This window comes from Ambystoma mexicanum, chromosome 13, assembly GCF_040938575.1.
Source record: "Ambystoma mexicanum isolate Mex_15411 chromosome 13, UKY_AmexF1_1, whole genome shotgun sequence".
In the NCBI taxonomy this organism is placed as follows: Eukaryota; Metazoa; Chordata; class Amphibia; order Caudata; family Ambystomatidae; genus Ambystoma; species Ambystoma mexicanum.
Genome location: NC_090938.1, coordinates 202,358,344 through 202,370,495, shown reverse-complemented (window position 1 = coordinate 202,370,495; position 12,152 = coordinate 202,358,344). Strand labels below are relative to the sequence as shown.

Below are 12,152 nucleotides of genomic sequence, written 5' to 3'. Positions count from 1 at the left end.
CCGCCCCATTCCAAAGTTGGAGGGGCGGTAAATCCCCTTTCCGCCATTGCCCTTCCCCATTCCCATTTCTGCCCCATAGGGCTCTATGGGAATGGGGAAGGCGCTAATTACGCCACCGCAATATTGCGGTGCCGTAATTAGCTCCGAGGTCCCTTAGCGGGTTGGATTTTAACACCTGCAAGAAGCAGGCGTTAATTCCTCCAACCCGCAAAGGGACCTCGTAGTACGGGGGTAAGGGTTAACGGTCACCGTTGCCATTAACGGTGATCGTTAACCCTTACCGCCGTCCGTGTAATGAGGCCCAATGTCTTGTTTGATTTGTTGGAAATCATTGTCACACAGGGATGTACATTGAAATGCCACATCTTTCTTGGTGAGTTCCCTCAGTAGTATGCTCATGGTGGCAAAGTCCTCGATGTAACGGCTGCAGTAGCTAGTGACCCCAGGAATAACTGGACATCACCATTGTTACTAGGAGCAGAGATTTCCCAAATTGCTTTTACTTTTCCTGGATCGGGTCTAATGCCTTTGGTAGAGAATACATGCCCAAAGAAATTCAGATGAGCCTTGTGCAAAGCACACTTCTCCACATTGAGGGCCAATCCTGCCGAGATCAAGGGAGAGCAGACTTGCGAGAGTGCCTGATCATGCTGTTCCAGTGGGGCCACAAATACTAAGATGTCATCGCTGTAATTGAAGCAATTTAGGATGTGCCTGATGACCTGGAAAATTCACTCTTGAAAGATTTCAGCAGCTGAGATGCCTCCTTCATGTTCACACACACGTGTATCTCATCGACCGTGTTTTTCTTTGGAACAGCTATGATGTTAGAAACCCACGGGAACGGCCAAAGTCGGTTTGATTATGTCATTAACTAGTATACAGTTATTTTCTTTCCCTAATGATTTAAGATGAATCAGTATTCGTCAAGGCCTCACGCCTTGAAAGAGAGACGGAAACTGCTGGACGATTGAGTATGATGATTCAATGTTGTACATCACAGCTGCGATGTTCATGGCTATAGCCGTGGTTCGTCTGAGCAGATTGCTTCCCGGGTCTTCTCATTGGGGGACGTGAACTTCCAAGTGTAACTGTCTACCTTTGTATCAAAGCACAGTACAAAATTTGCCATGGTTTGTCACGGCCCTTTGCAGACTCAAAGAAAAGCACATGATGTTTGACGTTGTATCTATGACAAACTTGGTTTAATTGCCTCCTACCCATACATCAATGTCAATTGCTTGAGAGTTTATGGCCTCAGGCATCATGTACACATAGGCATTACTCTCCAGGGGGCCAAGGGACGAGGTTGACGGAGGACAGCCTATCACCTGGCAAACATGGATCACTAGTTCCCTTCTGGCAGTCATGTCGCACCTCGACTGTGCAGGATGGTGTGGATGCACCTTGCGCCTCATGGGTATGGCGCTGCACACCTTTGCAAGGTGGACTTCTCGGTCACACTTGCTGCATTTTTGCCCTAGGACTAGACATCTCACATTATCTTCATATGGAAATGGCAGCACGCGTCTATAGCACTTGCCTCTGGTTGAATATATTCTCATTGGCATGCCACCCCGTTGCTTGTTCTTGACTGAATGTGAGATTTGATAGAGCGACTCACCTTTGAATTCTTTCCCGGCCCCTATCTGAGCAGCTTGGGTCTGTGCTCCTGTCTTCGCCATCATGAGAGTGCTGGCTAGAGGAAGGGGTTCCCTTAGCAGCTTGTTTTGAGATGGTGACGATAGGTATCTTCCGATGATGCAAAGCCGAATAGATTCCTCATTTGTGAACTTGTGGAATTCACAGTGGGCTACCAGCTTGCAAAGCCGCGTCGCAAATGAATCCATGGACTCTCATTGCGTCTGACGGGCAGCATTAAAAGTGTGTCTTTCATGATCAATGTTCCCTTGGGGATCAAAATATGCATTTAAAGCTTCCTTGAGTACCTGATAAGAGTTGATCTGTTCAGGTGGCAAAGTGAGACTCGGATCCTCACTTCATGCCCTACCAAGTTGATTAAGAGTCATCTGGAAAATTTTTCAGAGGAGTTTTTCAATATATGCTCCTAGATATTTCTCAGATCTTCTCAGCCATCACTCCCACTGTGGACCAAGGGCTTGCTGATCGGACATGTCGAACTTGGTAGGACGACAAAACTCTGCTGTGCCTGTGGATTCTGTTTGAGGAGCTTCTGTGTCAGACATGGTGAATGTTGACTATGAAAGGGTGTCAAGCTGCACTTTGTCAGGTGAGAGGTCGCAGCCTTTGTGCATTCGGCGTTTCTTGGTGTTGCTCACTGATGACGATCTCCCGGGCAACTGCTATCAGTCAGCCAGCAGATGCATCTTTGACGGAGCTCATCCATGAAATATATGTCACAATATATATATATATATATATGTTTCTTTTTAAGTTTTTGAAAAGTGGATCTACCTCAATCCCATCCTCGTCACCGTTTTGGTGACTCGCTGCGTGTAGGCGTGAAGTTTACGGGACCTTGTGTGAAAGAAATACACAGAGACAACTGTGAAAGTATATGTCTTCATTTCTTTTTGTCGCGGGAACTGCCACACATCATGCATGCGCAGTTCTCCAAGCCCCTTTATGTCATGGCGCGCCTGCCATATAAAGGTAAACCTGATGCCGCCGCGATGCGTCATGCTAGCATGGCTTGATGGACATTTAAGAATAGACAGAATCATCATCACCTCACCAAAGTCAATGGGCCTCATTCCGAGTCCGGCGCTAACCAATGGCGGTAGTAGCGCCTTGGTCGGCACCGGACCCGTACCGGTGGAATGGGAAATTACCGCCCTATTCCGAGTTGACCAGGGCGGTAATTTCCCATTCCCCAGGGCTCTTCCCCATTCCCAAATGAGCCCCCATAGGACTCAATGGGAATGGGGAAATTGCAAATAACGGTGACCGTACTTTACGGTCACCGTAATTGGCTAAAAAGCCCCTTTGCGCCCTCGTCCCTAACACCTGCTAAAAGCGTTAAGGACGAGGGCGCAGAGGGAACTCGGAATGTGGCGGTAAGGGATTACCGGCACCGGTCTCGTTAACGGTGACCGGTATCCCTTACCGCCATACTCGGAATGAGGCCCAATATGTCTAATCACTGGCGTAGCGGGGGGCCCCTGCATCCCTGCAGTGGGGGGCTCCATGCCATGTTCACGGGGAGGGTCCAGTCTCCTGAATCTTCTGGAATTAAATCATTTAGTTCAGAAGTCGAGTTCGGCTGCTGAAAGAAATGATTTCTTTCAGAAAGAAACGCTCCGGTTGCACCATGGTAGGAAGTACCATTCTGCTTTGCAACCGGAATGTTTCATTGTAATGAGGTGCCCCCTCTGCGCATGTCAGGAACAAGGAAGCAGGAGGCTCTTCCTGCTTCCTTCTTACTGACTGCGTGATGTGCTCACGGAGCTTAGGCAGATGCCTGTCTAAGAGAGGAGTCCCTTGCAGAAGCAGCAGGTAAAAACATGATTTTTTAATGTGTATAATAGTGCATGTGTGCATGGGAGCCAGGGTGTTTTCATTTGTATGATGAATGGGTGTTTGTATGGATGTATGTATGTGTGCATGTAAGGGTGAACTATGCAATTGGCCCTCATTACAAGTCAGGCGTTAAGGGTTTAACGGCGCCGTCGGCGCCGTTAACCCTTAACGCCTGATTCACACTTTAACGCCTGCTTTTTGCAGGCGTTAAAGTCCAAGGTGCTAAGCGACCTTGGTGCTAATTACGGCACCGTAATTTACGGTGCCGTAATTAGCGCCTTCCCCATCCCCATTATGCCCTATGGGGCGAAAATGGGAATGGGGAAGGGCAAATGGTGAATGGGGAATTACCGGCCCACTCACCTCGGAATGGGGCGGTAATTCCGCCATCCACCATGGCGGAATCCGGCATGGACCATGGTGCTAGTAGCACCATGGTCCACCGCCTGACATGTAATGAGGGCCATTAATGTATGTAATTGAGTGTTTGTAACTGGACCAGTAGTGGAAGCGGAAAGAAGGAACTAGTACTCAGGCATGTAAATACTTATAGCAACATGTTAAGCCAAAAGAATATCATTGTGGCTTTAATTTTCACATCCTGAATGGTAAACTATAAGTCCCAGAATGCAAGATAATGTAAAGTTGAAAAATCTCCTTAACACCACTGTACTTTCAGTAATTTAAGGCATGTAATAAAAGAAGTTGTGTAATAAACAAAGATAGATCTGCAGATTCTTTGTCACTTACTTCCAGCTCATTGTTATTCATGACGTTGAAAACATTTCATTAGTGACTTAAAGCAACTTGATTGTTTTGCATGTAAGACAAATCTTTAAATAGCCGCTTTGTGTTGCTCACTTTATCTATCACAGATGTGCAAGGTAACTGGTGCATTGCAGGGTCTTTCAGTTGGAAATGTTCCATCATGCATATGAAAGGCTCTGCCAGTGTTAAAAGAAATGTGCCTGCAACCTGAGCACCTTAACGACCTGCAGAGCCACGGACGCTGAGTGTGTGTGTGTGTCTGCCTAGTGTGACTTGGGGAAACTGGCAGTGCTTGAATGCCCGGCCTGAGATGACTCCATATTTGGCTCGGGAGAAAAAGAAAAAGAATCAAGGATGCGTTTCTTGAGCATTTGAACTAAAGGCACACTCTGTAAAAATTCAAAGAACTAGTGGTACGGCATACCAGTTATTGATATATGATATGATATGGTATGATATGGCATTTGTAACGCGCCTATACACAAGTGTTTCAAGGCGCGACGAGGTAGGGAGGGGGGACAAAGGGAAGACAGACAACGATCTTACTAGGCCAGGTGGCATTCAGATCGCACAAGTGCATGGAAAGAGGGGAAGGGAAAGTGCAAGGGGAAAGGGAGAGGGGAAAGTGCAGTACAAGGGTAGTAGAATAACAAGATAAATAAGAAGGGCCAGCTGGTGGCAAGTGCAAGGTAAGTGCAAACAAGTGCTGGGAAGGGGGGGCTGTAGGGATACAGACACAGTTCCGCAGTGGAGGGGTTGCCTGGGAGGCAGTGCAAGTGGAGAGTGGCTGGGCCAAGGACCGAGGTCGGTGAGAGTGGCCCAGTTGCAGATTCAGTGCAGTTTCAGTCAGGAATTAGCAGGGGAGAGGGGGAGAGAAAGCAGAAGTAAAGAGGAAGGTTTTGAGGTGCTTCCGGAACCAGAGATGGTTCTCATCAAGTTTCAGGGAGGCAGGAAGGCTGTTCCAGAGGGACGCCCCTGCCACAGAGAAAGATCTACTCCCAACTCGTTGCTTGGAGAAGCGGCTGACCCGGATGGAGTTGGAGGCGGATGAGTGAAGAGCTTGAGAAGGGAGATATTTAGGAAGAGAGAGTTGAAAGTATTTTGGCACTAAGCTCCAGAAGGCCTTGTGGACAATGCAGAGGGTTTTGAACTTAATCCTCGCAGCCACTGGGAGCCAGTTCAGAGATTTCAGTCCTGGAGAGATACGGTCCCTGGGCTTGAGGCCAAGGACAAGTCACGCAGTCATGTTCTGGATGAGTTGCAGAGGGCGGAGAGTAGAGGCAGGCAGATTTAGATAGAGGCTGTTACAGTAGTCCAGCTTAAAGAGAACCAGGGCTCTGGAGGCAGTGAGCTTCTGGGGGAAGGAGAGGAAAGGAAGAATACCACTGAGGAGGTGCAGCTGGTAGTGTGACTTCTTAGAGACGATAGATATGAGAGGAGAGAAGGAGAGTTTGGAGTCGAAGATGACCCTGAGGTTTTTTGCCTTGCAGGTAGGAGCAAGAAGAGGGCCAAGAGAGGCCGGCCAGAGAACTGCAGGGAAGGAGGGAGTGGGTGTGCCGATGAGTAGAATCTCAGTCTTACTGGCATTAAGGCAGAGGTCATTGGCGGGACACCATTCCTGGATAGCAGACAGACAGTCAGAGATGAGGGAAGGAGAGGAGGAGGCCGAGGGTAGCCTGAAAATAAGCTGGGTATCATCCGCATAGCACTGAAAGTTGGGGCAGAGAGTGGCGATGCAGTGGGCAAGGAGTGCCAGATGTTGGTTGAACCGCCAGGGAGAGAGGTTAGATCTCTGGGGGACACCGCAGGTAGAGAAAAAGATGTCAGAGAGGAATGACCCCAGTTGGACCTGGGAGGGTCGATTGGAGAGGAAAGAGGTCAGCCACGCCAGAGCCTGACGAGTGATACCCAGGTTATATATAGCACTTCAATCTCTGAACTGAACAAGTGTTTGGGTTTTTACAGAGAGGGAGCTAGCACACACCTTATCAGAATGAGGCTGACTAGCATTGCACCCACGCCCACATCCATTGAAAAAGCAAGCTTTGTTTACAAGGGTCACATCCCATGTCGGTCTGCACATCAAAAGGCATGTAAGAACAGATGTCGGGATCCTAATTGGCCTCTGATGGGGCATTTAGAGGTGCGAGCTGATGGGTGAAGGGTTTGTGCAAATGCTGCCTAATGCATGCATGTCAACAGTGACCGTTTATGGAGGCAAACCATACTTTCAGCTCAATATCATTTTTGAAAGCCTCCAGGTCAATGGGTGGTTGAGTCAGGGGTGGCATTAACATTGAATTGGATTAAGCACATACCCTGAGATCAAACAGCCCACGAAAATCTGAGGCTATGGAAGAAATACTTCTCCCAAAGTACACTACAACAAATATGGTGCAATGAGCAGATCGCAATAAGGAGCAGACTCGGGGCCTCTAATGCTCTGAACTCTAGTTCATGGGGTCTTATTTAAGGCTACTAGTCACTGATGACGTTTTGTGTCGCTGTGTAAAAATCCTGGCCACAGAGTTCAAAGGAGCTGCTATTGATGCAGCCTGCAGCCTTTGAACAGGTGAGGTGCTCTCTAGGGCGCGAGGAGACGTTAAAAGTGTGGATGCTTGCATGGAGCTGACAGGCGACCACAAGGCTGCTTTGGAAGATGGGGCCTGGGAGTTCGCGGACAAGCTTTGCCGTGCTTGACCTAAAAGTCTTCCCGTCCTCTCTGCTGCTTCTTTAATTACAATGGCTGTGGCAACAATAACTCCTGCGTGGGGCCCCTGACATTTTCTCTCTCTCCTGGGAACGGCTTCCACCTGCCGGGAGGAGTCTGGGGGGACAAATGAAAGGCCTCTGTAAGTGGGTATCTTGCAGGCATTAGCCCTCAAAAGGTGCAATGTCTGCCAGCAGCACAGGGCTAAAGGGGCATCCTGTCCGGCATAGCAAGATATAGTGGAACTACCTCTGCAATTAAAATGCCTCACACGTTAGTGGGGCGTAATCCCAACCAAGGTACAATAGCAGGGAGGGGGTCTAATTGAAACTTGTGTTAGGGTAGCCAATGGATGTACGATTTTCCTAGGTTTACAATGCAAACAAGCCCAGTAGCAAAATCTTTAGAAGGCCAGTATATAACTCAAATGTCTGCTCACTATAGTGAGCTTGACCAAGGACGACATTCTCGTGATTTTTGGTTGCTGGTAGTTCATCTGCAAAACTAGAAGAGATAATTTTGCTATTGTCAATTGAACAGATATGTGACGATTTTTGGAACTGGATCACTGGTACTAAGAACATCCTGAAATTGTTAAGATATCTCCCAGGCGACTAAGGTTTTGGGGATCTACAGGTGAGTTCCAGTTTTCTACCGAGCGGACAGGTGATGTTTGATTGTCTTTGAAGGGATGGCCATAAAGACAGAAGTAGGACAGTATAACCTGGGTATGGAAATGGACCATCAATGCAAACTGTGAGTGACAGTGTACTTGGTACTCTTCAGGTGTTAAGCCCCCACCTACACGCCTGTAATCCACTGACAGCCCTGTATGGGATTCATTATTGTGTCTTATCTTCTGGGGGTAAGCCACAGGATTCATGCATCACCTTTGGTGTATGTTTGCCAGTCTGAATGGAGTAATTGAGAGACAATGTTGTGTAAATGGGTGCCTATGTGTGCTGTGTGTAGTGAAGTGCTGCAAATTCACAAGGGGAGATCAGGTGGGGAAGGTGGTTTATCAGTGGTGTGGCTGGGACTGAGGGATGTAGCTAGGTGTTGAATAATGTGGGTGACCCAAATATTGGATGCTGGCTGCTTTGCATAAAAACAAAGTGCATTTTGTGAACATAAGAATGGCCATAAATGTTTCAAACATGTATGTGATAGTAATTAAAATTTGCATTCCTACTGAGCATGCAATGCACACTTGGTATTATGCTAATTTCTTCTGTCAGAATAGTCATGACAATAAAGTGTGTACAAAATATGAGATGTATATATAGAACTTTGTACTGTTTCAATGTTTGAGTCTGGGCTGTCCTGGTGAGCAAAGGATGGCTTTCAGGTGGTAGGCGATGTCGCTGCACGTCTTGAGACTTCCAACACACAGCCTTCTGGATACTCACACAAAATGGCGCTCTGGCAATACCATTTTTACTGAAGCGCAGCTCCATCTTGTTCTGGCCAAATACATTCCCTGTGTGAGTGAGATTTTGCTGGAACGGCCGTTGAGGAGCGGAGTTTGGCCGGTGTTGGCTGAGGGGCGGGATTTGGTCGCGGGTGCAGAGGGGTTGATGGGTTGAGGGGGTTTGTGCATTTTCGTCGCATCCAGACATGATAAAGCAAGCTTTAAGCACGATATGTTAATACATGGCTAGACTGGAATTTGGGTGCAGGCAGTATAGCCATTCCTTACAGCGGCATGACATTTATTTTACTGGGCTTGTATGATAAAGCAAGCGTGATAAGTCTTATTACTTCGCTAGACTGGCATTTGCATGCAGCCAGTCTAGCCATTTCTTACGGTGGCATGACATTTATATTGGACACCCATGATTAAGCAATCATGATATGTTATTACATGATAAGTCTTATTACGTGAGCAGACTGGCATTTTTATGCCACCAATTTGGACATGTTTTCTTATTGTGGCATGGCATTTTGAATGGAAAAGCCAACAGGAGTATGTCTTCTGCCTGGATACGGGCATATATTGGCTGAACCAGCATGGACATATTTTCTTATAGTATCATTACTGTCATTATGTGCAAAGTAAAAATGAATATGTTATTTTTTTCTATTAGAATACTGGCATATACATAGGTGCTGCCAAAGTGGATATGTATGGACACAGCCAAAATGAACATGATTTAATACTGGCATATATTGTAGGCAAAGCCATTATGTAAATGCTGCTGCGCAATGTTGGTGACTTGCATCTGTTGGATTTTTGGGTTAAAACCAATTGCAAATTGGCTGGCCTTTTTCACCAGTTTTTCACAGAAAGTGTGCTATATAACGCACCATTTTAATCTAGTATTGAAATATATTTCTCTGGGATGGAGGGACCCATCCCCACCCCAAACCACTTTTGGTTGGTTTGGACTCGCTCGCTACGCTCCCATGCTCTGGAATATTTGTGGGAAATGTTTACACCCCTCCATTTAACTTAATCACCAGCTGCCAATGGGTGAATGGCTGGTGGGTGAATGGGTATGAAAGGATGAATGTGTAATTAGCGAAATAACCCACTACACTAATGGTTCAGAGGTGGTTAAGCACTCTCATACTAGTTATAACCCACTATACTATTGATTCAGAGGTGGTTAAGCACTCTCATACTAGTTATAACCCATATACTATTGATTCAGAGGTGGTTACGCACTCTCAAACTAGTTGAGACTTAGGAGGTCCTTATTTCAAGGCAAGCACAGTTAAGAAGAGACAGACCATTTTACTTAAAAATAAAAATATCCCCTCGCTCTTTGACACAAATGCAACCCTAATGGATTCCCTCTCTCTGACACTACCCTTACTTTGGGTGGAGAACCCTTTCTAAAGCATCTCTGTCTGAAGGGGTCATCATTTCATACGAGCAAAGAAGAAAGAGTTGTTCTGAACAAACACAAACTAAATGGTTGCATGTGATATTAATGATTTAAAAAATAACGAAAACATTTTTGATTAAACATTTCTACTAAACAAAATTGCACCCCTCAAACCCCCATTTGCCTTTGTTTATAACCATAAGCCCACCAAACCCCCCTACTCATTTTATCCCCTTACCGCACTACCCATATTATTATTATTATATATATATATTTTTTCAATCAGTATTTTTTTGGTAATAAAAATTCATTAAAAGTGGGTTTTGTTATTACCTGTTCGGTAAAATCACTGGATACCAAACTGAACCAATACCTTTTACGACACTTTCTTTCATTTTGTTAGAGGCAGAGTACCCCTCTTATTTTATGGATACAGAGGCATTTTTCCAAACCTTTTTCATTTAATAAATGTCTCTACCCAAAAACATGCACCATTGTGTCCGGGCCTTCCTTCTGCAACCACCCTAGCAGCCTATACCAACCCCAGTAACCCTAGCAGTCACCAAAAACCATAACTTTCACGCAGGCGCATAACCAGGCAGACAGACAGAGAAGTCGGTGCAGACAGAGGCGGGTGCAGACACAGAGGTGGGTGCAGACAGAGAGGCGGGTGCAGACAGAGAGGTGGGTGCAGACAGAGAGGTGTGTGCAGACACAGAGGCGTCGCAGACAGAGAGGCGGGTGCAGACAGAGAGGCGGGTGCAGACAGAGAGGCGGGTGCAGACAGAGAGGCGGGTGCAGACAGAGAGACGGGTGCAGACAGAGAGGCGGGTGCAGACAGAGAGGCGGGTGCAGACAGAGAGGCGTGTGCAGACAGAGAGGCGTGTGCAGACTGAGAGGCGGGTGCAGACAGAGAGGTGGGTGCAGACAGAGAGGTGGGTGCAGACAGAGAATTGGGTGCAGACACAGAGGCGGGTGCAGACACAGAGGCGGGTGCAGACACCGAGGCGGGTGCAGACACAGAGGTATGTGCAGGCAGAGAGTGGCGGTGCAGACAAAGGCGGTGCAGACAGAGAGGCGGGTGGAGACAGAGAGGCGGGTGGAGACAGAGAGGTGTGTGCAGACAGAGAGGTGTGTGCAGACAGAGAGACGGGTGCAGACAGAGAGACGGGTGCAGACAGAGAGGTGTGTGCAGACACAGAGGCGGTGCAGACAGAGAGACGGGTGCAGACAGAGAGGTGTGTGCAGACAGAGGCGGTGCAGACAGAGAGGCGTGTGCAGACAGAGAGGCGGGTGCAGACAGAGAGACGGCTGCAGATAGAGAGGTGGGCGCAGACAGAGAGGCGTGTGCAGACAGAGAGGCGGGTGCAGACAGAGAGACGGCTGCAGATAGAGAGGTGGGTGCAGACAGAGAGGCGTGTGCAGACAGAGAGGCGGGTGCAGACAGAGAGACGGCTGCAGACAGAGAGGTGGGTGCAGACAGAGAGGCGGGTGCTTACTCTATGCCGGAGGAAACAAGGGAAACGCCAACCACCAAGAGATCCAGGATATTGAAGCTGTTTCTGCAGAAAGAGCCCTTGTGTAGGAAAGCGCCGTAGGTGGTCATCTGTCAGAGAAAGAAGGAGAAAGAGTGAGAGAGCAAGGAAGAGTGAGACGCTGAAGGAGAGGTGACATGGGAGAAAAGAGGAAGCAAACACGCTCTAGGGAACTACCTCCGTAAAACCCTCTTATGGATTCTCTCCCTGTGTTCGAGCAAAGCAGTGGGCCTCTGGACTTGTATAAACCCTGCACAATCACACAAAGAGCACACCGCACACTCATGAGGATCAATGGGTCAAATGAACAATATGTCAATCGTTGATGATGAAAGGACTTAACCCTTTAAAACCTGACACTGCTTATGTATTTGCAAAGATTTTGGAGGGAGCATTTCAAATAAAATCACACATAATGCAATCGAATCTGCACAGTTGTAGACAACCACAAGAGCGTGCCTAATTAGAGGGCTGCATAGGGAAGCTTGAATTCTTCATGGCCAAACTGTGTACACATCCATCTGACCAATAGAAGAAAATGGCAGCATGGGCCAAGTGACCCTTTTTCTTCACCCCTTTGAAAGTGGCTGCAGTTCCTGGCCCCTTCGCAGTCTTCAGGTGCAACACTGACACAGTGAAGTATATTTCACAGAAAGGACAGGGATACCACCATGTGAGAATTCTAGAAGTTGCTAAAACGAGCACTAAAACTTCTTAGGAATTCAATGGTTTTCTAACAGTATGAAAAGGACCATTCGGGTTTTGACTGGGTGAGCGGGAATGGCAGGCAGAAATCGTAATCCTGCT

At 47.4% G+C, this 12,152-nt stretch overlaps 1 protein-coding gene across 1 annotated transcript in view; it reads right to left on the bottom strand.

Moving 5' to 3' along the window:
• CACNA1S (calcium voltage-gated channel subunit alpha1 S) overlaps nucleotides 1-12,152 on the bottom strand; it is a 596,588-nt gene that overhangs the window by 220,195 nt on the left and 364,241 nt on the right. The window contains exon 20 of the mRNA XM_069633644.1: nucleotides 11,310-11,416. Within this exon, the coding sequence (XP_069489745.1) occupies nucleotides 11,310-11,416 (107 nt within the window). The remainder of the gene's footprint in view (nucleotides 1-11,309; nucleotides 11,417-12,152) is intronic.